General features: G+C 44.2%; 1 protein-coding gene across 2 annotated transcripts; it reads left to right on the top strand.

The window, feature by feature from the left end:
* The first annotated feature begins 954 nt into the window (after positions 1–954).
* Positions 955–25877, top strand: CAPN6 (calpain 6). Of its 2 annotated transcripts, XM_057538270.1 has the most exons (13): positions 955–1063; positions 7326–7505; positions 16373–16504; positions 17548–17756; positions 18270–18462; positions 19014–19207; positions 19464–19541; positions 19641–19827; positions 21781–21903; positions 22085–22287; positions 22861–22982; positions 23542–23678; positions 24279–25877. In XM_057538270.1, the coding sequence occupies exons 2-13, from the start codon at positions 7341–7343 to the stop codon at positions 24459–24461; spliced, it is 1926 nt and encodes a 641-aa protein (XP_057394253.1). In that variant the 5' UTR covers positions 955–1063; positions 7326–7340; the 3' UTR covers positions 24462–25877. The 2 variants fall into 2 exon arrangements, with proteins under 2 accessions (XP_057394253.1, XP_057394254.1); XM_057538271.1 differs by lacking the exons at positions 955–1063; positions 7326–7505 and adding an exon at positions 8929–9052.
* Positions 25878–26714: the final 837 nt, after the last annotated feature.

The following is a 26714-nucleotide window of genomic DNA, read 5'->3' as shown; positions in this document are numbered from 1 at the left end:
GCCAATATTGAGAGCCCTCATTCTCCCGGGTTCTGGTGTTTTGTATTGCCCCCTACCTGTTGCTCAGTTTCCATCTTGGCATAGAGGGCGAGAAGGCACAGAGGGAGTTGTGGTGAAGTGCCAAGGAGGAGGTCGTAGAGACCAGAGTTAGAGAACTGCTCAGATCTGTTTCATGAAAATATTGGGGCCAGTGAGTAGGGCAAGCACACTTCTTTTCCTTCTAAGTCTCTCTCTCCTTCTCACTCTCTCTCCCTCTGTCTCTCTCCTCAACTAGCCAGCAGCAGATGTGGTGCAGGGATGGGGCAGAGGGTGGTAATTTCAGGTCAAATGTTACCACATCGCCAGGCAGACTCTTCACAGCCCCATTGCTGGAAATTAGGTTTCTTACAGCTGCCGTGCAATCAAACTCCATTCACTCTCCTCTTAACGGCTCCCTTCTCTCTGCCCTTGGCCAGATGTAACGTGTTGCTTCACGAAGCAACCTTTTCTTGCCTGTGCCCCACCGGCTCCTCTTTCACTCCCACCCACTCGCTGAAGTCCTCATCACCAGCGCAGATCCGTGTACAGGGCCGAGCCCACAAGAACTCTGCCAGCGCTTCAAGAGTTTTCTCTCCAAGTCCTCTCTCGAGTCATGCTCAGGTCTGCACTATTAACCCTGGGACAGAAAAGTCAGAAATCTCTCAGACCCCTCCCTGAAAAGTCCTATTTCTCCTTGGAACAGAAAGAGCTTTCGAACGTGTTTTCCTGGGTTTTTCAGTTTGCTGGTGGGTGGATCTGGAGTGGGCATCCCGTCTGCACATCTGGTAGGGGTGCTTTCCAGATTTTCCTCATGACTCTGGATCAGTTTCTGACTGCTAGGCGGGGCAAAGGCTCCTGAATTTTCTGCAAGGCACCTCCCCCTGTGAGCAGAGCTTGGTACAGCCCAAATAGTTTTCAGGTTAAGAAAGCCAGAATCTTTGTTCAGCCGCACTGACTGAACAGACTTTGTAGGGGTTACCTGGCTAAGGGCAGTGGCAGCGGCGGCGGCGGCGGCGGCAGCAACAAGGCTCCCGGGATAACTCAGGTGAGGAGGGAGGACATTCGCAAACTCATCCTGCAATTTTCTTTGCTGGATAACTTAGAATCTCAATGAAATGAAGAAACTTGCACTTTATAGGTAAAGTGGAATGTGTGTGTGTGATAGCAGTTTGGAAACTTCAAAACTAATGGAATTTTGGATTGCTTATTTTTGGGGGGGGTCTCTAAGGGGTAATTGTGGTTGTCTGGCCATGAGACTTTTCCGGTGATATCTGCTAAGGTTTTTTAATTTTTTTTTTTTTGGTCTTCTGTTACTTAAAATACCTGATAAGGATGGACAAACCTGGGAGGCGAGTGTGAGGGGAGAGAATCCCCATTTTCAGGGCTTTATTCTAGCTTCTGCTGACCCCCAACTGTGGGCAAATTACTGAAATGCAGGCAGAATCTTGGAGCCACACTGTGTGCAAAAGGTCTTTAAGCCCTGGAAGCGGGGTCATGGGTAGTACACTGTTGCACAGGAGGGAATGAATGGCAGCAGAGTCTGTCCTGTCTGCAGAGCCGGGGTCTTCCTGTCCTGGTGACAGGTTGATCTTGGCTATTTCATGATCAGCCCCTGGCCAGCCTGGTTTTGTTTTTCTCTGATTCTTGCATTGGTGTAAACTTAGATTTGCAGCTTGGGGGCTCTATCCGTCCCCACCGCAACTACATTGTTCTGGGGGCTTAGCTGGACTACTTGACCAGAGCAGGCTGGGGTGAGAACGGGGTGGCAAAAGGATTGGAGCATTGCAATTAAAAATTGGTTCGGAGGATTTGGAGCTTGAAATATGGTGACAAGCATGTAGGAAAATTAAACAAATTCTGCCATCCTGACAGTCACTTCTGGCTTCAGGATAAAGCATCCTGGTTTGTAATTAATGTTTTTATTGAAATTCGACTAATGTCTCATTTGCTAATATTTGTTGTGAAATTAAGGACATTTTATAGTCTGAAGGAATTTAGGAAAAGATCCTACGGGGGACGCCTAATTAACTTGCATTCCTCTTGCAGTTTGTGTGTATGTGAGTGTGTGTGCACAAACGCGCATGTGCGTTTATGAATACTTGGGATTTGAATAGCATTCTTTATTTATCCTTAGAGTCCTTAGCAGGCGAGGCAGAAGTCTAAACACTTGTGTAGTCAGGAACAGGTTAAAAAGCAGGCTTTCCGTATCCTTGGGACTTTTCAGTCCCTAAATTAAAAGCAGAAAAAGCCCCTTTGTGACCCCAAAACAGTGTTTCTTTGATTAGCCTTGATTTGAAATCATCTCACCTTCTGACAGCAATTCAAAAACAAAACTCCTAAGTGCATTCTTGTAAGAAGAGGACAATAAGAATTTTCAAAAGCAATGTCTTGAGGTTTTGTGTTGGCATGCTCCAGCCCCCCCTTTTTTTTTAATTGTGGTAAAACGAGTCAGGAGGTCCAGGTTTTAGTGCTAGCTCTGTCACCAACTGTGCAACCTTGGACAAGTCCCTTCACCTTCCTGTAAAAGCAAGGAATTGGACTAAGTGATCTATCTCTAAGAGTCCATCCAATGTAACATCCTAGAAAAATTGGAATTAGATTTTTGCAAGGCTATAAAATTAGACTTATAGGATGGGCTTATTCCAGCCAAGAGGGAAAAGTAAAAGGGGTAGTGGGGCAAGTCACCCAAAATGGAGAGGTGGAAGAGAGAGGAGGTACTGAATGGCAGAGGGGCCATTTTATATTGGTCTTTCAAATGTTTGTGTGTGTCTTACTTAAAGTATATGATCAAATCTCCTCATTTTCCACTAAGGACAGAAAAGGGATTTAACTTGCTTAGAACGAGCACTTCCTAATACTACTGCCCTATATTGGTCTTATCCTTAATAGTTAAAAAGCACGTTCACATTCCTAATTTTGTTAGATCTCCCCAATAACACCCTGAGGTGTATATGGGGCAGCCATTTTATTCCCATTGCTCTTATGGGGAAACTGAGGGACAGAGATGTTATCTACACTAAATGATGGTATTTGGGACTGGATCTCCTGACTATGTGTGCTCTTTTCATGATTTTGAATTGCTTTTCATTTTTTGATAGAGTTCTGCAACAATGGAATTAAAGGAAATTGTGCACTCTTTTTTCTTGGAATTTCTTTGAACAGGGTCTTCTCTCTGGGCAGAGTAGATGTGTCCTATATAAGGCTGGATCAGAGGACTTTCGTGGTCCCTTTCAGACCTCAGAATATCTGGCCAACAATTTGAATCTGAAGAACCATACGTTCCTTGGTAGATGCATTCTCTAAGGTGTGGCTATGCTTCTGCCTGTGTAGACATGGAAAGCACTCTTCTCGGGGTAAAATGTGGATGCTGAATTTGTATTACTTCGCCTTCTCCAAGCCCCATTTTTCTCATCACACCACCCCCAGGGGTGAGGATAGGGACCCCCGATTGCGGTGAAAGTGGCTGCTATTTCATGCCAGGGCAGAGTTAAGTCTTCTGGATTCACTTTGTTCTGCAAACTCCTAATTGCTTTGACCTCCGATTTTGCCCCAAGTAGAACACAAGGGGGAAACTGGGGAAAAGGAGAAACCAGCCAGGAACAACACCCTCGGGGGCCCTGTTCTCTCCCTCTCTCCCCCTTAAATGCCCTCCCCTGCCCTCCCACTCACCGCAATGGAAAGCAGGTTGTAAACCGCAGACTGGATTTCTTCTTATCAGATCATACTTCTCTTGAGTAAACTGAGGCAGATTTCATTTTTAAGAGCAAAATCTGGTTTCTACTCTAAGGCTGACCCACCGGTAAAGAACAAGTGCTTTTCCTCTTAAGACTTTGTCCAGCTTCCCAAGCTTTGTAGTCCGGTGAGTAGCAAAAGCTCCTTCTCCTAACTGTGGCCTCGTGTTCTATGTGGCGGGCTCCCTCAGCTCCCCCTGGCAACTCCTAACTCACCACACCCTGCAGCCACCCCTCCCACTAGCCTTGGTCCACACGGCCTTCTTCATTCTCTCTGGATGGAGGATCCCCACTCAAACAGTACTTCTTAAGACCATTATCTCAGTACAAAACTCCACACTCTTTTTCACCCAACCACCCGTAATACTAGCCCTCGGGACACAAGGTCCCCCTTCTTAAATGTGCATGTTCCCTTTGTTAGCTGGAGGCCTTCTTTGGTTGATACTCAAAACCCCAGCTTTGCTTCTGTTTACCGACTTTCCTATATGTAGTCTTTAACCTAAAGGCTCTCTTGTCTTCACAGCTGGGTACAGTAAGATAGCAAAGAAGGAACATTCCCTTCTCCACTCTCCTATGCCCTGACAGGGCAAGTTGTTGATGACAAACCCAAGACAAATTTCTGAGTTTCCAAAAGTTTTCTGAGACTTAACTGATGAACCCTGAGATGTGAAGTGTTCGGATTCTCCCATGCTCATCAAACCATGGAAATAAAGAACCTTTTCAATATCCACCACGGCCATGAATTCTAGGCAGAATGCCTCAAAGTTAGGTATCATGTTTGCTTTGGAGGGTTTTCCTCATTTGAGCTAAAAAAAAAAAATCCCTTCTTTAAGAAGGCAGTGTGGTGTGATAGAAAGCGGTACACTAAACCGGGTGTTACACAGACGAGGCTTTGAGTCAGCTCTGCCATTTTCTAGCTGCCCCTTGTCTGAGCTGCCATTCCTGGAGATACAAAATGAAGGGCACAGATAACATCTACGAAACATGGCTGCCATGAAGAGAACGTGAGCTGAAATGCACCCTTCAAACAATAAATTGCCGCACAAACATTAATTTTCTACATAAGACATTCATCCATTCCACAAATATTTCCTGAACAGTGGCTGGGTACCTAGCTCTGTGCCAGGCAGTGAGAGGACTTACGGTGTGTATCTTGCACTTATGGAGCACTTCCTACTTATTCGAAACACCTGTACACTAACCATCTCATTAGGGAGAGCCACAGTGTAAGGAGGGCAAGATAAATAACCCCACTCCCCTGTTGAGAAAATTGAGGCACAAAGAAACCAAGGTCCCAGCAAATGGAATATAGTTTTCTGCTACCTAGTCAGAAACTGGGGGCAATTCTACTCTGCAGGTCCGACGGGGTGTGGGACTGCAATTGTACTCTAACGAATGCCTGTCAAAGTTGAGGCTATTGCTGGCTCTTCCTTATTTCCTGTGTGCCCCCAAAATGCATGTGCCCTCACCCAAAAAGCTTGAATTATCCGCACCAGCTGTACGTTCTGTCTCTGATAAAGTCGACTGGAATCATACCGGTTTTGAAAATCAAACTTGATTTTCTTCTCAATTGATGCCGTTTCTATCTGTAGACAGGCCTCTTTATATAATAGCGATTCCCTTTGCAGGCGCCTTGCCTGCCTCGCCATTTGACTAGGTAACAAGGTAGACTGGCAGTAGCAACGGGCCTTCCCAAGAACAGGAAATACTCACTTATCCAAAACGTTCAGAGACTAGGAGGCTCTGGGAAACTAAATATCCTAATTGTCCCAGACGATCCCCCATTTGCAGCCCCCAGCCTCTGGCAATCCACCCAACCTTCCAGGAAAAGCAAGAGGCACGGTAGGGTTTGTTGTAAGTTTGAGCACATGTAAAAATTGGGGTCCATTTGTAAAAGGCCCCAGAAAGGAGCCCTGGGCATACATTCAGGTTGGCTCTGATGCTGTTTAATGGAAAACTCTTACTGATACCGTCCACGACTTCAAACACAGTGAAATACACGTTAATATTTAAAACCCGTGGACAGACTTAAATCTGATGACTGAAAGCATTTCAGTACTTGCAGTTTCCTGTAGCCTTCCATTTGAAAAACAATTGCCAATAAACAAGGCTATGGAAAAACTGGTTATTTTCAGCTTCTTATTCCTTGGATTCAGAGAAAGGGTAAGTTTGTTTACATATATTGTAGGTTGCAAATAACATCGAATTAAATTTTTTTATGGTTTTCAAATGGGGAGGCTTCTTTACCAGTGAGACATTTCAATGTAATACTAAAGGAACAGGAAGTAAGATAGTAGAGAGGTCTGATTAATATTACACTTTTTATAAAATAGCAACTGCCTCATTATTAACTGAGTTTTGAGCTGTGTTACCTACACAGATATTCTTTAAAGTGCTAATTAATTAGCCTTTTTTTTTCAAATTTCGTCCATTTTTTAGCAGACACTCTGACCTTAGCCAGATTTTTTGTTTCAACCCTCATGTAATCATAGAATATAGACACAGTTATCCTTAAAATATATTTTTGAAATACTTGGTGCACATAGATTTTACAACCCCCTTCTATTTACCATTGACTGTCATCAGAGGATCATTAAAATCATTACAAATCTATCTTTGTGAATCAGGCAAAGTCATTGAAAACCCTATTATCACCCCAAAGCTGTTTAAAATCAAATTTGCCTTTCAAATTATCCTCATAAAAACCAGTGGTCAGGGGCATTTGAGTGTAGGGCACTCTGATAGACATTGCCTGAAGAGCCACTATATTAATTCTCTGTATAGCCATGTGAGAGTTGTTTTGTTGTTTTTTTCTTAAGAAAAGAGAGCAAGAGTGTATTGACACAGGATAAGAATCCACCAAATTAGTGTAACTGAATTTCGGAGTCTGCCTTTTATGGTGCGCAAATGATTGCACACCAGACTTTGAAGAAGAAAGACACATACAATCTTTCTATCTTTCCTTGTCTTTGGAGGCCATCTGCTGAGCTCTGTTTCTTGCATTAGTCTTCCTGGCCAGTAATAAAAACGCAAAGCTCTTTAATGATAAAAGGGAAGGAATTGTGTAAAAGGGCTTGTTAGAAGTGAAAGGGGCTGCTTCTCCCCTCAAGCACAAAGTGTGTGGACCTTCAGGGCACCAAATTATTCTGAATATAGTAAAGCGATTTTCCCCCTTTCTCTTCAAATTTACAATTGTTCTGTGCTTGAACTCCTCCCTGCCAGTGGAAGATGGAAGATTGCCCTTTAAATTATAATGACTCACGTTTAACTAGCAATCTTAACGTTTATTATCTATTTTTCCAATAAGATTGTTAAGGCCCATATTACCCCATTTGGCAGATGAGGAAACTGAGACCCAGAAATGGTTTAGATGCCTTATCCCAAACCCCAAACTAATTTGCTGCAGACCCTGGGCCCTTCTTTCCCTGAAAATGGTGACTTTTCCTTTAAAGCTAAAACTGAGGTGCCTAGCTCTGGGAGTAAATCACTGGGATGACAACTGTTTGTCTAATCTCAAGGAATCTTTAAAAGACTTGAGAACGTCTTCCTTCAGTAACAACAATTTTCTCATTCTAGACATAGTTTGACATTATGGGTCCTCCTCTGAAGCTCTTCAAAAACCAGAAGTACCAGGAACTGAAGCAGGAATGCATCAGGGATGGTAGACTTTTCTGTGATCCAACCTTTTTGCCTGAGAATGATTCACTTTTCTACAACCGACTGCTTCCTGGGAAGGTGGTGTGGAAACGTCCCCAGGTAACTTTGTTGTTTCAATTTCTGTTTCCCTCTTGATCTCTTTCATCATAAATCTACTTGGTCCGCTATTTCACTCACACAGCCCACTGCGTATAGACCAGTTTAGCAGACAACTTTATTATTTTTTTATAGCCTAATATCCTTTTTATATTTTTAGAGCACAGCAAAATTAAGAGGAAGGTATAGAGATTTCCCATGTATTCCCTGCCCCCGGACATACGGAGTGTCTCCCATTATCAAATGCCCCCTCTCAGCGTAGTACCTGTGTTACAACTGGTGAATTTACACTGACACATCATAATCACACAAAGTTCATAATTTACATTAGAGTTCACTCCTAGTGTTGTACATTCTATGGGTTTGAACAAATGTATAATGACATATAACCATAATTATAGTATCCGAATATTTTCACTGCCCTAAGAATTCCCAGCAGACAGCTTTAAAATGGGAAGTTTTATGGATTTGTGCTTCTGGCTCTAACTTGAGGAATCTTGAATTTTAGTCACATTTTATCAGATTTCGTAATTTAGAAAGAACAAAAAAGAGATATACCATGCTTGCTTTCTTTTGGAAGTTCATTTGAGTAAATATGGTAACTCAGAACGCAACTATACTCTTGCTTCTTTACTGAGTTACCTATGACAGCAACTTCAAGATAATCTCAGACCATTGAAGAGAAAAACTTATATGGTGAGCATAAATGAAATAAACTCAACAGGGACAAGATGGAGTTTGAATTGGGGGAGGGACACTTCTTTGCTGCTCTTTGGATACCATCATCTGTATTCTCCCACAATTAGCAAAGTGGGATCCAAGTAGGATGGTAGCTCTTTCACCACCTCTTCATAGTTACTATGGTTCTCTGTGGAACATCTGTATATTGTGTCTCTAAAGCAAGTCTCAGAACTCCTTTACAAGTCCTACATGAGTGGGAGGTCAATGTACAAAATGATAGGATGTTGGAATCTGGAGAATAAACAGTAACCTGGTTATATCTAAAGGGTATGACTAGATAGAAGGATATTCAACCTGGGCTCCTTCCCAAAGTGGGTGACCAGGTATATAAGCCACCAAGGGCTGTTACGAAATGCAAATTCTTGGACTTTCACAATATCCTGAAGACCTTCTGATCCTATTTCATGATGTAGCTTTTTTATGCACTATTATAGAACCATCTCAGTCAGCAACTCAAGGTTCGCCTTCTTCAATGAACAATTTCCACAGCTTGAACTCCTAAAGGGAGTTCTTACAAGAGCTACTTCGGTTTATGTAGGTTGCCACCAGGGGGTGCCAAGATACATGGGTCACGTCAAGGCTCTTGTTTTCTATGTGACTCAGAGGACATGTCTCCATTTTTGCCCATAAAGTATGCTAGCCACTGAGAATATAAGAGTTGGAGAAGTTCTCTCCATCAGAAGGAAGATTACACTGCTGCTGAGTTTCTGTGCCTCCAGTTGTTGACGTCCCTGTAGATCACTGACCTGCAATACAAATCTGGAAAACATGAGCAGAATTCACTAGCCACTAATTCAGTATGGACAGAGGTAAGATTTTTTCCCCCCCAAATGCATGGAGAAAATAGAAATATGCTGTTTGGGATCCACTCTTATGAATGGATGGTGATAATGAGGGCCACCACTCTTTTTTGATGGTTGGCTATGAAAGAAAGGAGATCAATAGGGCAGAAGTAGCTGAAAAGAAGGCAGGAAATTGAGGGAGGTTTTCTGGGGGAGGGTGTCTTTTACAAATAGGACAGACTTGAACATATTTATAGGCTAAGGAGGAAATAGTAAAGAAGGAGAGGTTAAAGACACAGAAGAAAGAAGGAATAATGGATGGGGGTGAGGTCCTGGACGAGGTGGCAGGAGATCTGATGGGCAGTAAAATCGCAAGCCAACATGAAGCCATTCTCCTGATGTGAGCCAGGCCAACAGTGCTTCCTGTATTGGCCCGTCTTTAGACACATCCTCCCTCCCGTATCTTGGCTCAGTCCTTCGTCCTTTGCCTTCATCTTCCAAATTCTGTGGATTGAGTCCTAGATGAATTAGCAGGGAAGGAAAAAAATAGCCACTGCAATAATCCATCTTGCCTCTGAGGCAAGCGATACCCCTTCCAAGGTGACTGGAGTGTCAGAAAGAGAGAGTGAATGGGGTAGAACAAGGCATAAGCATTTAGGGCATGTCTACTATGGGCCCAGATACTGTGTTTGGAGTTTTCTATACATTTTTCCATTTCATCCTAATTTGCTATAGCTTAGTGAGGTAGGTATCTTAAAAACCACTTTGATGTAATTCTTTTTTTCCTGGTGTAAAAAATAAAGGTAGATACTATGTTCATTTTATTGATGAGGAAACTGTGTCTCAGAGGGAAGGTAAGAATTTTCCCAGGGTCAGACTACTAACAAGCTGGAATTTGAATCCAGGTTTGACTCCAAAGCCTGTATTAGTTTTTACTCTACCATGCTGCCATGTCAGGGAGATAGATTTGCTCGTGTCTCTTTTGATAAAATAGGTAGCTTCCCTCCAGTAAGTTCTCACATTCCTCCTCACTGTGTTGATGCTGTACGCCCATTAATTGATCCATACTCTCCCTTTTGAGAGCATACTCTGAGCTTAGTCTTAGTTAGGCCCAAAGAGAGAGTCAGTTGAGAAACATTTATGGAGTGCTTACTCTATGCCAGCCTCTGTGCAAGATGCAGACGAGGCCTGGGGCGAGGGACTCCCATTCCAGCTGACGAGATGGATATTGAGCTATCGAAGAGTTAAATAAGATATTACTGCTGCATAGAGGAGATGCTATTTTCAGGCATATAGCCAGTAAATCATATAGGGTTTTGAAGAAAAGGAGATCATGGTGGATTGGAGTGGTTGGGGAGGGGGGCTCTTGTGGGGAGTAGGGGGAAAAACAAGGTTCCGGACCTCCATCTGAGCCTCTTCAAAAAGCTGGAGATTCCTCTCTAGCCAGAGTGGAGGCCAAGCCTATGGGCAAGAACCACGTCAAAGTTCTCTGGCCTCCCATCAGGAAAGCCAAGAGACAGCCCTAGGCCTCTCTAAATTGGCTCAGGAAGACCAGATGGGTCGTTGGACTCACCTGCCTCATTGGCAAGGTTGAGATCCTCATTTGCAGGGAAGCTTACAGACATCTTGTCCCTTGGCATACCACCTAGCCTCATACTCGAACAGGGTTAGTTTCTGAAGTCTCTAAAATGGAAGAAGCACGATTAACCAGATATTTTCTGTCTCTTTCCCTCCTGGGTTGCAAAGCCTCCATGTCTGTAAACACCACTGCTAATCAAACCAACCAACTGCAGTCAAGCGCCACCATTCTAGGGCAGGATTGAGCTCCCCTTCTTCCCACTTGCCACTTCCCTGCTGCGTCCTAAGGAGCCACTTTAGATAGGCAGGGATTATGAGAGTGTTTTGCAGTTGTTCGGTGCCAGTTCATCTGCCCATACCTTTCAGAGGAAGATCCTTCTCCTTAACACCTCCATTGGTCCAATGACCCCAGCTACTAGCTTCCTGGGTACACAGATATATTGCCTGAGACCTGTCCTCCTGGCTTCCCTGTCCTCCTGGACCTTCAACATATAAAGTCTTAGCAGATTCTAAGAGCTGAGTTCCCCTGAATTACAGTGTGATCCTAAGACAGCAGGTAGGATATTTAGGCTGAAATCTAGCCACCAAATTCCCACAGAAAATCTCTTCTCCAGCTCCCTGCAGCAACTCTCCCCTCCTATCCGCCTCTGGCTTTTTTCCTGACTGACTCATACCCAGCTACAATCGTGTCTTCGAGTCAGACACAGCTAGTCTCCTGCTAAAATGGAGCAAGGCCTTTTGGGGATTGCACAGCCAGCTGTGGAGGAAGCCAGGGCACCTGCACAAGATCTGGCAGCTCTCCTGGTCAGGTTTTGAGTTCAGCCTCCACTACCATGGCCCTTGCCCAGGTCTTTTCACTACCTTGGGTGAGAAGAGGCCGATCAGGTTCCGGATTAAAGCAAAGGTGGGAGGAATGGGAGGGAACGGTTGAGAGGGGACATTAGAAGCAGAGAGAGATTGCATATGAGGGACCCCGATAAAGGAGGAAATATTTCTCTCTTTGTGCTAATAGAAATTTCCAACACTCAGCTGAATGGGACACCTCTGTAGAGCAGTTTTGGCCTAGACTGTTCATGAATTTCTTTTTCTTCCCAGAGATCATGTCCCTCCGCGTGAATAGTCCTAAGTGTTTTTTTTCTGTTGACACAATCGAAAAGAGTTGAATAGGCCAATACTCTTGCCATCTGTCCTATTTATTTTAGATTCTGAATTTAAAAAACGCTAACAGCTTTATCAAAGTACAATTTATACACCATAAAATTCAGTTGCTTTAAGTATACAAAGCAATGATTTTTTAAAATAAATTTACAGAGTTGTGCAAACATCACCACAATCCAGTTTTAGACCAGTTGCATCATCCCAATACAATCCCTTGTGCACATTTGCAGGGAGTAAACCCCTCCTCCCCCCAGTCGCAGGCAACCAGTAATGTACTTTCGGTTTCTGTCTAGATTTGCCTATTCTGGACATTTCACTTAAAATGGAATCATAAAAGTCACTGGCTTCTTTAGATTAGCATGATTTTCAAGGATCATCCATGTTGTAGCATGTATCTGTTTCTTTTTATCACCAAACTGTATTCCATTGCACGGATATATAAATTTTTCCCAATAAAGCAGTTTGGGATTTACACCTGGAGTCTCCTTGCAGAAGTCTGAAGGTTTAAAGAAGAAGATAATTCTGTAGTGACTTGCTTGTCCAGTTTGGAAGTGGAAGTTGGGCTTAAGATATTATTCTATGGTTCCATGTTGAGTTTTCCTTGGAGGGGTTAGGAAGGAAGAGAATGTTTTACCAATGACAAGACTGTCATGCAGAAGCAAAACTCCCCAGCAAGTAAAGTTGACTCCTTGTGCAGGTGGTTCAACATTGGTCCCTGAGCTGAGGTCCACCTATAAATGCCGTGTCTGGAGATGGTAGAATTTTCTAAGGATAAGATAATGATTGCTTGGACTAGCTGATAAAGCCCTCAGGCCCTGAATGGCAGCCCTGGGCCTTCTGGAACGACTTAGAGCCTTGGACTCAGTCCTAAAGTACCTACTGCAGGGCCGGCCTCACTTGTGAGTGTCCACACTGTCTCCATCCCCATGGGACTGCTAGACTGCCCATAGCACTTTTGAAATGCCTCCACTCTTCTGGCTGCTGGTTTTCTAGGCAGCCTTTCATTTTACTGTGGTTCTTGAGGTTTACCCTGGACCTCAATGTTTATTGTCAGCAAATTTCACCTGTGTAAAAAAAAAATTGCTAAATATGTGGATGTGGTAGGTACGAAGAGAGCCACATAGAGTGACATGCGTGGGGCTCCAAGGCTTATAACTGTATGCCTCCCTCCCCCACCACCCAGAGATCTCTGGGAAAGGAGTTGAGGTAAGGACAATGGGAGGATCTCTCAATGCTCAGCTAAGAGAACGTACTTCCTAGAGACGCTGCTTTGCTTGTATCAGTAGAAGGCTTTGGCTCAGGGATGGGGGTCTGCAGAGACCATTCCTGGACTTACTCTTGGTGCTTGACTTCCTAGTTGTGTGTTTTCCCCCTAAGAAATTATTTTGCCTTGACAAACAGCCCAGTTCAAGGATCACGTCGACTAGGCCAACACAGCTGGGAACCATTAGAGGTTCACCAATCTTCCCTACCTCTCAAGCCACCCAAATATGTGACTATGTGAGCTGTGACCTCTCCTCCAACTCCACTCCCTACCATTTCAGCAGAGCTTGGGCTGAAATGTCTCATCTGCACTCTGCATCCCAGCTTTGACTTACAGGAAAATGTCTCCAGCCTTGCTTCCTTACCCCCGCAGGAATTATAGCCAGTTGTCTAAATCTAGGGGAAAATTCAATAAATATCCATTTCATTGTTTTCAAATTTGTCACCAAAAAGTCCATTTGGCTGTTAGATTTGCATTGGCTCATTACCCTTTACCCTTTCTACCTCCTTAGCTATTTCTAGTCTTTTACTTCCTTAAAGAGGTAAAAAAAAATGTGGCTTAATAAAAATGTTCTTCCATGCTTCACATCATGGTGCTGACATACATAAGAGTTTCATTCATATTTCGTGGATGAAATTGAGGAGATTAAAGCACATTGGTGATATCTAGCCTAGAACCAAAAGCTAAGACATGAGTTAAGCCAGCCTTCCAGAATGATGGAGAGCTTTTAGGTGAGCGTTAAGCAAAGAGACATAAAACACTGAGATGGATGACTGAGAGAATTAGTTGCATCTCCACCCCTGAAGAGCTTCACAGTATTATCCTTTGCATGGTGACCATTGATCAACTTAAAGGCAAAAGGATGAACCAGCTGATGTCTAGAGGTTCCTTCTCTAACTGTATGTGAAGAACCTAAAACTTTAATCCTAGGTCTACTAACTAGCTAAATGACAGGAGAGGCAAGTTACTGCCCTTCTCTGAGCCTGTTTCCTCATTTGTAAAATAAACAGGTTGACTAAATAGTCTCTAAATTCCTTCCAGATTTGACAGTCTACGGACTGTTAACTCATTTTTAAAAACCCATTGTTAAATAGCCATCCATCAAGTATGAAGAGTGGTGAAGTAAAACTGGGGCATGGGCCAGTTTATGAGAGGAAATGGAAAATAAGGTGTTTTTTTGCCCAAATGTATATTCTCCCATGATTACACACAGCTTTACACACACACACACACACACACACACACCATATATATATATATATATATATATATATAAATGTAAAATCACATTCACATTAGTCGACAGGAGAATAATTATCCAGTTCCTCAATTTGAGTTCTGTTTCCATGTCTTTTTGCTTACTTACATGATCCTTTAGGTCTTAAATAGAAGTTGACATGCCAAAAGTGTTTGCTGAGCCTAGATCCCTGCTGTGAATTAAAGCCGTGTGGAAAATCAAGACACTGTAATATAACCCCAACCACTAATAACTCTACATAAAACCAGCAAATAATTTGCCTTAATAGTCTAAAAACACACTTTTCCACATATCGATGTTCACTTTATTGTTTTTTCATGCTTGGAAACTATTATATGCTCATCTAAGTCCAAGAAATCACTGTATAACTTTACATCTTGCTACAAATAAAATGGTAACGCCTGACTCAGAAAGGAAAAACTGTGTTTCGTCTCATCTTAGAAAGGGCAAAGAAACAATCAGAAGAGAAAGAATATCAGGATTGAATCCACCCAACACACCTGCTTTATGTTCAATAAGTGAAAAAACAGGCAGCTCCCAACGCATGAAAAAAATTTAGTAAGATAGAAGTCTTCTCCTAAGACAAAAAAGTAATGAGACACCAGACATGCATCTAAAAAAAAAAAAAAAGACCAGAAAACCAAAGCTGACGACAACCCACCTAACTCTCTCCTTTTGGCAAAGGGATGACCAATTAATCTTCAGTTTGGACTTGTCCTTGCCCAGAATGCCTATTCCTTTCCAGAGTTATTTTGGCTTTTAAAGAATATTTGGAATGTTTCATTCTGTAGACCAGACCCTTCATCAAGGAGAATTATGTCCATTAAAAAAAAGAGGTTTGAGAACCAGAAAAATATAGCTGTCTCTATTTAATAATTTTTTAAAGGATATATGTCTAGATTTTCTTTCCATTTGAGACTAGGATTTATTTCTGCTGGGTAAGCAAAATGTCAAGGTACTGGCCAACGGCCTCCTCCACGAAGCTGTCTCCATCTACCCAAGACTTCATTGGTATTTCCTGCCTTTGAACTCTGCAAGGGCTGATACTCTGAGTCACGCAAACGTGTCTTCAATTATATGGTGTCATGTATGTGACAATACCTCTGTCCATGACTGTCTCTCTACTCCTTATGCCTCCATACCTCTCCCTTGTCCAACTGCTAACTCTAGTCATCCGTAAGGCTTCAGCATGAACATTACCACCACTATTCAAATTATTTTGTCTACCACCAGGGAAATTTTGGGGATCCTTCCTTCAGGCATTGATTATACTTTGAAAATTCCTCCATTACATTGTGCTGGAATTGTATTATTTGGGCCTCATTTTCCTACTTGCAGTGGGAATGGCACAGCTAATGATCTGTTGGGGAAAGACACACACATACGCCTCAAACAAATACTTCCCCCACTCTGTCCAGGTTTTGAACATCCGCTGTGGGAAAAGAGTATCTGTTGAAGTGCTCCTAGAAGCGGTCTATCACCACCTGCTATTAGTGCTGCTGCCATCTGTATTCATCCAAAGATGTGGGGAAATCTTGTTGCGTGGACACCGCTGTTGCCTTTGCTTTATGTTAGGAAAGGGCTTCATGTATAAGGTCTCCTAACTCATTTTTCTGGAGAGGGAGAAGCATTAATGTCCACCTCTATCAGGCCTTGTCTTTTAAGTGCAATCACCCATCTGAGCACAGGCGCTTCAGAAAATCTCATCCTGACAAATAGGATCAGAATGTAATGTGCTAATCCCTCGTTCTCCTCTTTACAAGCTCACTGCTGCAGTGAAAGCTCTCTAAACCTCAATGATAGCTATGTCTGAGGGCTCCCACCAGCACGTCTCATCCTGTCTCAGTCGCATCCTTTCCTTCCATTTCTCCTGCCACCTTCCCACATGACCCTTTTTCCTGTGTCTTGATGAGCTACTTGCTTTGTGTTTGTTTCCACAACCCCCCAACCCTTCCTTTCTCCTACCTGTGGAAGTCCTGGTAATCTTTCCACCTTACCTCATCTGTGAAGTCTGCCCTGCCTAGCTGAGCTCACACTGACCCGTGGGGAACACTTCCCAGACTCTTAGAACCAACTGTTGTATCCACAGGACATCTGCGATGACCCCCGTCTGATTGTGGGCCATATCAGCAATCACCAGCTGACCCAAGGGAGACTGGGGCACAAGCCAATGGTCTCTGCGTTTTCCTGTTTGGCTGTTCAGGAGTCTCACTGGACAAAGGTACCGACCTCACTCGGTTTCCACCTCCTTGTCTTCTTTAGTAACTTTCGGAAAAGTCAGCTCGTAACTGTCTCAGATTGTTTAATTCCTGAAGTCAGAAGTATTAACGATTGAAGGTGATTTCCCTCAATTTTATTATGAGAATTTTCACAAATACAGAAAGTTGAAAGAATTTTACAGTCAACACCCATTTACTCACCTAGATTTTACCATTAACATTTTACTCTATTTGCTTTGTCACACATATTAGGTGATCTTTTGTCACTTGCAGTACTTTGACTCAGTAGCTCTGCATACTTGCATTCTCAGTACCTACTGGGGTAAAAAGCCACTGGGGGCCAGGAAGTCACTGACAGATATGAACAAAAGAAAAGGTGAGAAAGGTGGAACTAGATCCTTGAAAAGGTTCTAATAAATTGTAAGAGTACAAAAATTCCTTTGGCATTTAGGCAGAGTTCAAGGCAATGAAGTGTTGACCTGGGAAAAATTAGAGCATTTTCTTCAGAAAATAACAATTTTACAAGATGAATGTGTAATTGTATTTAAAAAGGAGACTTTCCCAAATGTAATTTTATTCAAGGTGTGAATAAAATCTATAGTCTATAGAATCTGCACGAACTCTCTAGGATGGACCTTTAAAAACTGAAACCACAGGGGGCCTTGTGTTTTGATTGATTTTGCTTTTTAAAATGCCTTGTTTATGTGGTTAAATACGCAACCACGAATATGTTTGTGTAGACAGTCTCTCATGATCAAGTTTGTAGATTAACTGTGGTAAATAGTTTAACCCATAGCTTACTGCCCCCAGTCACCCTGTGTGTATTCAGGGCAAGCATGGTAATACTATCCTCAGCAAAACTGAACTGGGGGAGCAAAAATTGCAGAAAAAAATGCCCTACCAGGGACTTCCTGCCTAGACCCAAACCAAACGTATTTGGTGTGCTTCCTGTTGCCACACGGGATTTGCCAGAAGTCAGCTGTAATCTCAATATTTGGATATGGTCTGGTGAATAACAGTTGATTGAATGTTCTTATATTTCCAGACAATTCCCAACCATAAGGAACAAGAATGGGACCCTCGAAAACTAGATAAATATGCTGGGATATTTCGCTTCCGTTTCTGGCATTTTGGAGAATGGACCGAGGTGGTGATTGATGACTTGCTGCCCACCATCAATGGAGATCTCGTTTTCTCCTTCTCCACCTCCATGAATGAGTTTTGGAATGCTCTGTTGGAAAAAGCTTATGCCAAGTAAGGAGGGGGGTTGGCTAGTCAGTGGTCAGGCTACACAAGGAAAGGAAGGTCACATTCATCCTTGGGAACTCATGCTCTCCCAGCTTAGCCTTGGGCTTTAAATTGGGTAGGATATCAGTCAGATCCAAGGCATTGCTTTGGACCTGGGAATGGCCCTCCATAATTCCAGATGAGAAAGAAATCAGCTGTTCCAGTTTCCATTAAACCCTTACTGCTCCCACGTGCCCTCTTCCTGCTGCTGATCCACAGATCACATGGCATTATGGCCGCAGATTTTCTCCTTGTCTAATATTTACCTGTAGAAAGAAGTTTCTGCATGGACCGTCCTAGATCAACATAGCCTAAACCTAGAAATCTGACTATATTCTCAAACTATCTCTCATTTTGTACCTAGAGAAAAGCTAGCCGGTAAAGGCTGGCTGGGCAAGGACTGTTTTAACTTGGGGGAACAAGATGTCCTTGACCTGGAAAAATACTTTTACAAAGATAACTTTGCATATTTGCCCCCAGGCTGCTTGGCTGTTATGAAGCCCTCGATGGTCTGACCACTACTGATATCATCGTGGACTTCACTGGCACATTGGCTGAAACTGTTGACATGCAGAAGGGAAGATACACTGAGCTCGTTGAGGAGAAGTACAAGCTATTTGGAGAACTGTACAAAACATTTACCAAAGGAGGTCTGATCTGTTGCTCCATTGAGGTTTGTACTCACCAAAACCACTCTTCGCTCACTTCTGGCAGAGGAGACCACGACATTTGGTGGAGAACATCACCCTTATCCTGGAGATCCAGGACAAGTCATTATGAAACTCAGAAAGCTAACAATAGGCGCTGAGCCCTGGCGCAGAGGCTAAGGAGCTTTAACCTATTATCCTTTTGTACCAGTCATCCCGCTGGAGGCCGATGTAGCATCCGAGCTGATGTAAATAGTCTCTGCTAAATTATCCCTCCTGCCTCTGCTCCTGGGTTGGCGGTTATAGCTGTTTGCTCAAAGAATTAACCAACCCCAACAAATTTCAATGCTCTTCAATGTACTACCGTGGGTCATTTGAATTGTTTGAGTTGTTATATTAAATTCTTTATTTCCTTTCCTTGGCTTGCTTTGTGTCAAGTTAGGTGGCAGGATCAAATTTCTATCTGCATAAGAGAACTAGTTTCAACCATACTTGGGTAAACCAATCAAGGAAGAGGAAGAGCCAAGCCTTGGATCTCCCAATTCTTGTGCCCTTATGTATCTTTCTTTGCTCTCAGTTTCCCAATCAGGAGGAACAAGAAGTTGAAACTGATTGGGGTCTACTGAAGGGCCATACGTACACCATGACTGATATTCGCAAGATCCGTCTTGGAGAAAGACTCGTGGAGGTCTTCAGTACTGAGAAGCTGTACATGATTCGTCTGAGGAACCCCTTGGGAAGACAAGAATGGAGTGGGCCCTGGAGTGAGATGTGAGTGGCTTTCCACTTTGATTGCTGCATCCCCAAAGCCCTATACATTCTCCCAATCCCATCCCTCCAGACTGCTAGCGGGCTGTCAATGCTTAGTGACATCTGTGGGTCCTTCTCGGACATGGGGCCTGTGACTTAGCTGGTGGTGAGACAAAGCTGTCCCAGTCCTCATGTATTCTGTTCCTTTGGCATCCTGCTTACTGTAGGAAGTCAATGGCAAACATAATGGCTTATCCCTTTGTTCATTTGCCTTTAGCTCTGAAGAGTGGCAGCAACTGACTGCGGCAGATCGCAAGAACCTGGGGCTTGTTATGTCTGATGATGGGGAGTTTTGGTGAGCAGAGGTTTTCTGTGCTAAAGGGAATTGGGGCTTCCACATGGAACTGCCGGGGTAGGTATTAAGTATCATCTTCATTTCTTTCCTTCCATTCAGGATGAGCCTGGAGGACTTTTGCCGCAACTTCCATGAACTGAATGTCTGCCGCAATGTGAACAACCCTATTTTTGGCCGCAAGGAGCTGGAATCGGTGGTGGGATGCTGGACTGTGGATGATGATCCCCTGATGAACCGTTCAGGAGGCTGCTATAACAACCGTGATACCTTCCTGCAGAATCCCCAGGTTTAAATCAAATGCTTTTTCTTTGCCTTCAAGTTATCAAGGCAATAGGAAGCCAGGTCTCACCTTGGAGTATTTCTTTGACATCACTTCTCCCATTTGCAGCTATTGTGTAATATTCATCAACCAAGATGCATAGGGATTGGCTCAGATGCCTGTAAAGCAGACTGTGTCTCTTTGCAGAGACGTGACTTGGTGACATTATCAGATCCAAGCCACCTCCTCTGTCTGCCTCTCTCCTGACCATATTGCTGGGTATGCTTTGACACTCCCTGCTTCCTTGTGATGGTCCCACATTAGAGAGCAAGGATCTGCTCCCTGACGTTTTCTCAATTCTTTTTCATTTCTTTACTGCCTAATTGCTCCCTTGGGTACGCATTTACTATATGTGTCCTCTTTCTCATGCAGGTGATTCTTCTGAACCCCATCATTAGGCCTCCCTTTTCTCATCTAGAATACCAGGTCATTCTGCTCAGGATTGGAATCACTACCCTGTCAATGACCCCATTCCATCCATCTCCCATTACAGTGCTATTCCAGATGACACATTAGAGGTCAAGCCCAGGCACACCCCAAAGCAAAAAATCCAAACATCCAAAGCCTGAACCTGTAATAACCTTGATGGTTTTATCTGCAAACGTGCTGATGAGCTAACCCACAGGAGACAAGACTTCTGACTATATTGCAGCCTTACACATGAGTGTGTCTTTTCTTTCCATGAGCTTCATTGGCCAGCCATCTTGAAGGATACTAAAGCTGGTGGGCTGATTTACTTAACTCATAGTTTTCTCCATTCCTTCCACCTTAATTGTCCCTAAAGAAAAGAAACCTCCTATTGCCGCCCCCCTTCATTTACAGCCCTGGAAATGCTTTAACTATCAGGAACATATACCAAACTGGGGAAATGGGCTTTTTGGCTTCACTGTTTAAGCGTCTGTGCAGGATGGACCGACGGGGGCCTTGTGAGCACATGTTTCTGCATCTGTTTCCTGTTTCTTGGTGGGAGGGTTGGGGGAGAGAGGGAGAAATCTGATGCCTTTTAGTCTTACTTCCCAATGGCACCATGATTCCCCAGATGATGTTTGGGAAGTCTCTAGAACAGGCCTGCAGCATCCTTAAAATGGTGATAGCAAAGCATCGATTCACCAAGGAAATGGATCCGGCCCCTTCCACAAGTCACACATCTGGGCTGGCAATAGGAGGCTAGCCTAGGGGAATGCTGCAGTGTCAGGTTAAGTCAAGCAAGGATGCTTTCTGTCTTTGTTGATTCTCAAATTTTCCTGTGTACAGCTTTTAAAAACAAGGGGACAGTTTATAAGATTTTAAAAAAATTAATTAATTTATTTTCGGCTGCATTGGGTCTTCGTTGCTGTGTGCGGGCTTTCTCTAGTTGCGGCGAGCTGGGGCTACTCTTCGTTGTGGTGCATGGGCTTCTGATTGCGGTGGCTTCTCTTGTTGCGGAGCATGGGCTCTAGGCGCGCAGGCTTCAGTAGTTGTGGCATGTGGGCTCAGTAGTTGTGGCTCTCTGGCTCTAGAGCGCAGGATCAGTAGTTGTGGCACATGGGCCCAGTTGCTCCATGGCATGTGGGATCTTCCTGGACCAGGGCTCAAACCCGTGTCCCCTGCATTGGCAGGCGGATTCTTAACCACTGTGCCACCAGGGAAGCCCACAAGGTGACAATTTTAAAAAACCCAAGATCCTACCAAGAACTTATTAAAACAAAGCATACCCTCTTTGGCATCAAAGGCCTAGGTATGAAGTTGGCTCTCTCAACACATGCTGAATGCCATAGGGAGAAGCAAACATTAGGATCTGCATTTAGCAAGTCAATGGCAAAGTCCAGAACATAACCCAAGTCTCTGCTTCGAAAGGTAGAGTTTTCTTCCCTGAAATTTGAGCTGGCTCATCTGAAACAGAAGTGCTAACTAAGCTCCTTGCTGGCCTCTTTCCCTTAGTACATCTTCACTGTGCCCGAGGATGGGCACAAGGTCATCATGTCTCTGCAGCAAAAGGACCTGCGCACTTACCGCCGCATGGGAAGACCCGACAATTACATCATCGGCTTTGAGCTCTTCAAGGTAAGAATGGGCCTTTGGAGCAGAGAGAATGATGGCAAACAGTGTCAAAATTAGGACGGCTTGGGGTTAGGGGAATTAAGAAAGGTCGAGGGATAAAGAAAGTAGAAGAGCTGGGATCTTCCAACGCAACAACTATGATTTGAGTGCAATGGAGGAGCATCTCCTTCTCTTGCATTTCCAGGTGGAGATGAACCGCAAATTCCGCCTCCACCACCTGTACATCCAGGAGCGCGCGGGGACCTCCACTTATATTGACACGCGCACCGTGTTTCTGAGCAAGTACCTGAAGAAGGGCAACTACGTGCTTGTCCCAACTATGTTCCAGCACGGTCGCACCAGCGAGTTTCTCTTGAGAATCTTCTCTGAAGTGCCTGTCCAGCTCAGGTGCCGTGTCCTTGGCCAGCCCTGCCAACTCCCATTCTGTGCTTTGCCTCCAGTCCTAACCCTCTTGGCCCTCTTCCTCTAGGTGGACACTCAAAGGGACAACTTGTTCAAGTCAGATTTAACTGCAGTGATGGCAGGAGAAAGATTTCTCAAAGTGGTGTGGGTTGTGAGAAGTTCCCTGTGGAGGTCAGAGCTTCAGTGCTTTGAGCTGCCATTTAAGGAGAACAGGCCTATAGCCTAAGCTTTTCCACTTATATTTTATCTTCTGTTCTCTGGCTGACTCTCTTCTCTTAAACAGCTGGCACTCCTCACTGCTCCTCTATTATGTTCTGAGTGCTGGGTCACCAAAGCTACCTTTTCACCCCAGCCCTGCCTACTCTGATCTTTATCTGCTGGGCCTTAAAGCAAGGGGAAAGGAAAACATCCTCATAAAATATAAGCCATGTCTGAGGAGGAATGGGCTAGGTCACTTGGCATTTCATGTTTTTCAACAACAAGGTCTGCTTTGGTGAGCCTATCTCCTCATCAAAGGGCATTCGTCATGGATGACGTGTCTTCTTTTTGATGTTCCAGGGAGCTGACTCTGGACATGCCCAAGATGTCCTGCTGGAATCTGGCTCGTGGCTACCCCAAGGTTGTCACCCAGATCACAGTGCACAGTGCTGAGGGCCTGGAGAAGAAGTATGCCAATGAAAGTAAGAACTGCAGGGGTGTCTGGGAAAGCAAAATGCAGTTTCATTTATTGCATATATGGTTAGAAAAGATGGTCACAAATGATTCTCTCCAGTGGTGTTTTCCGTGTAGAAAAGTCAGAATGGCTGTCAACCGTGGTAGGAAAATGGGATATATATAAACAACAAGGTCCTACTGTATAGCACAGGGAACTATATTCAATATCCTGTGATAAACCACAATGGAAAAGAATATTTTAAAAAGAATGTATATGTGTATAACTGAATCACTGTGCTGTACAGCAGAAATTAACACCATGTTGTAAATCAACTATACTTCAATTTAAAAAAAGAGAAAATGGGATATAAAAGTCTTTGGGCAAGGGACTATCTAACATTCATTTCTATATCCCTATATAAAGTATAGAAGAGAAAAGGGAAATAGGAACCAAAGTTCTAGGTCATTCTAGTACCCAGGTGTTATGCTAAAAGTCCCAGAATAGACTTAGTGAGATAGTTTCTTGACTATCTAGAAAGAGGACTTTTAATCATTGTGTTAAAAATAAATGTTACTTTGTTCCAGCTGTAAACCCATATTTGGTCATCAAGTGTGGAAAGGAGGAAGTCCATTCTCCTGTCCAAAAGAATACCGTTCATGCCATTTTTGACACCCAGGCCATTTTCTACAGAAGGACCACTGACATTCCTATTATAGTGCAGGTAAGGATGTGAACAGGGACCCTCAGGTGGCTCATATTCAGTACCAGATACTGGATGATCCCAAGTGCCTCACACATGTCTAGGATACAGAGCAAGGCTTGTCCTGGTTTTTTGTTTGTTTGTTTTGTACTCGAAGACACCTTCCACCAGGCACAATCACTCGCTTCCTTATGAATCTCCATCCTAAATCTCCTCTCCTCTGTTTCTTTCATTGTGGGCAGAAGCCCGCATGCTGGCAGATACGCATGTTAACACAGGTACTGTAACTTGGCATGTGGGGAAGTATATGCCGGTTCACATGCCCCTCGCCCTGCTGCTCAGAATGGAGCACTGTGGTTTGGCTGTTTTTCTGACTTAATGCTTCTGACCAGCTGCCTTTCGGTGGCCATCTCATAGGTCAAGGTTGATTCTGAACTCTGGTGGCTTTTCGTCTCTACTCTTTGAGGTACTTTCCCCTTAGCCAGAGAGGTATCAGGAAATACAGTCTCTTGGTTTTTAAACAGACCTTTCAAAGCCCGGCATTAGGTTCTAGATGCCACTCGGCAAAGTCCGACGTTACAGAGGGTTGCTCATCTTCACTTTCTTGACTTGTCTCTCCAGGTCTGGAACAGACGAAAGTTCTGTGATCAGTTCTTGGGGCAGGTTACTCTGGATGCTGACCCCAGTGACTGCCGTGATCTGAAGTCCCTGTACCTGCGTAAGAAGGGTGGCCCAACTGCCAAAGTTAAACAAGGCCACATCAGCTTCAAGGTTATTTCCAGTGATGATCTCACTGAGCTCTAAATCTCCAGCTCCAGGGAATCCTGACAGAGCTTTCCCATCCTTTTATTTTCTGTCAGATGCTAGATCTTATCTAGGATTCATAATCTTTGAAAGAAAGAAATTCACAGTAATTAATTTTTCCTTTCTTCTGATAAGTTCCCCATACCTCCCGATCCGAGTAGCGTAAGTAGCTACATAACCTATATACCTCCAGCAGCTGGACAGGGGGAGGTGACAGTCCTATCTGGAGATCAGACAGATGTTGGCCAAGGAAAGATCTCTGGGGCTTCCGGGGGTGAGATTCATGCAGGACAACGAAAACAGCCTGGATACCCTACCGATGTCTTAGCTGTTTTCAGGTGCCCAAAATGTCTCCGCTGTAGGGCATGTTGAGGAAGGGGGAGGGGTGATCAAGGCCAAGCAGGTCTAGCCTGACATCCCAGCTCCTGACTGAACACTACAGGTGTCCCGGCAGCCTTTTACCCAGCAGCCGGAGCCTGTTTATACATCCCCAGCCCTTACCGCCGGCACCGCCATCACCACCACCACCAACCACCACCTCCGGAAAGTGTAGTCCTGCCCTGACCCAAGTCACCCCCCACGGTAGGTTTTACCTTCATGTTGAGGAAGCTTCCTAGGTGCTTAATCAAGAGCTGGAGTTCCGTGAGGCTCAGACAGTGGGAAGGGCCCGAGCTCCAGCTCCATGGAAGCCAGCTGTGTGCCACAAGAGGGAAAAGTGGAAGAAGCTGCAGTGGGAGACAAAGCCTCGGTCCCCCACGCATCCACACACACCTACACTCACACACGCGCACGTGGGCGTGCACGAACTACCGTTCAGGCAGTCAGCGGGCAAGAGGAAGGACAAATAAGGACCACGCAGGATAAAAGGACGAGAGACTCCATCCCGGCATAGCCCAGCCAGTTTGGGGCCCCTGACTGCAAATGTGAAACCTCCTGCTGCTGCTAGGTTTACAAACAAGCCCGTTGTCCTGTGCCTCCTAATATCATTGGTACTGAAGACCCCATCTGGGGGGCTTGAGACCCCTCAGGCTTTTCTCCCAGTTGGGAACGTTCACTCCCTGGGGGTGTTTGTTTGCCCTCTTGTTTTTTTCAGTCCTTCTATAGAATTTTCTCTAGAGTCAGTCATTCTGAAATGTTCTTCCCTCCATCTCCTCTATCAACATTCTACCCCTCCTTCAAGGCCCAGCATAAATGCCACCTCCTCCGTGAAGCCTTCCCCCATCCCCCAAGCTCCACCTCCTAGAATATTTCAACGCTTCTGCAATGATGAATAAAATGACCTAGTTGTAGTATACTTAGTCTAGTCCAGCACGCGATCATTTAAAAAATTATTTTGTAGTTTTCTTAGCTCGCTCCTTTTCCTACCATGTTTTTCAGTCTAACTTCCGCAGTGCCTTCACCACACTGCCTTACATAATCCAAACCACAATAAAGTTCACGTTTAATAAATTGACCAGTCTTGACTTGATTTGGTGGCACAGGAGAGATGGTAAGAGTGGCCGTCTGCTGAGACTCGTTTGCGAGCGGTTAGAGGTCGGGGTGGGAGGAGGGGTACTTCCTGCAACCGGAGCCCAGGCTTAAGTCTGATGGATGCAGAGGCCTTGGCTGTATTCATCCAGGTGGGGAAGGGGCTGGTAGAATGGAGAGGGGATCCTTTTCTAGTCCATATTTAGGGGTGTTTGTGTGATATCAGGGGTTACATGATTTTGAAACCCCTCTGAGATTGGACTCAAGGCCAAAGCTACAGTGGCCAAATTGTTCAAGGGCAGGCCTTCCAACAGGAGACAATACCAACTCCTCCCTCCCACCATATCCCTGAGAGCAGAACGGATGTGAAGACCTCATTCACTTGCTTCCACACTTAATTTGTCATCTGCCCATTTTAGGGTTAGGCTAGGAGGGAAACTCCTCTCCTTTTTCCTTGAGCTCTTCCTCCTGACCGGACAGGATGCCCAGACAGGGGAGGCATATCCAAGCTCAGCAGAGTGGACCTCAAGCACAGTCCTCATTCCCTGTCCCGGCAATACTAAGCCAGAACACACTAGAGATGACATCTTAAAGACAGGCATTTAGATGTGGTAGAGCTTTTTCAGAAATGAAGTCTCTGATACAGATAATGTAATTGTTCTATATGGTCACCAGATGGCACTATGATATTATGATTAAGCTCAGACGCAATACCACCTTTTAAGGATGAGAAATTCTTTCCCCAAATAAGAATAAAGACACAGACGTAGAGAATGGACTTGAGGA

Source organism: Balaenoptera acutorostrata, chromosome X (assembly GCF_949987535.1).
Source record: "Balaenoptera acutorostrata chromosome X, mBalAcu1.1, whole genome shotgun sequence".
NCBI lineage: Eukaryota > Metazoa > Chordata > Mammalia > Artiodactyla > Balaenopteridae > Balaenoptera > Balaenoptera acutorostrata.
This window is presented reverse-complemented; position numbering and strand designations above follow the sequence as displayed.

What these genes read in the sequence shown, in the direction of transcription:
- CAPN6 (XM_057538270.1), top strand. Translation starts at nt 7,341, where the DNA reads ATGGGTCCTCCTCTGAAGCTCTTCAAAAACCAGAAGTACCAGGAACTG. An exon ending in AGGAGTCTCACTGGACAAAG is followed by an intron (nt 16,505 to 17,547) that starts GTACCGACCTCA and finishes TTATATTTCCAG; the next exon opens with ACAATTCCCAACCATAAGGA. An exon ending in GAAGAAGTATGCCAATGAAA is followed by an intron (nt 22,983 to 23,541) that starts GTAAGAACTGCA and finishes ACTTTGTTCCAG; the next exon opens with CTGTAAACCCATATTTGGTC.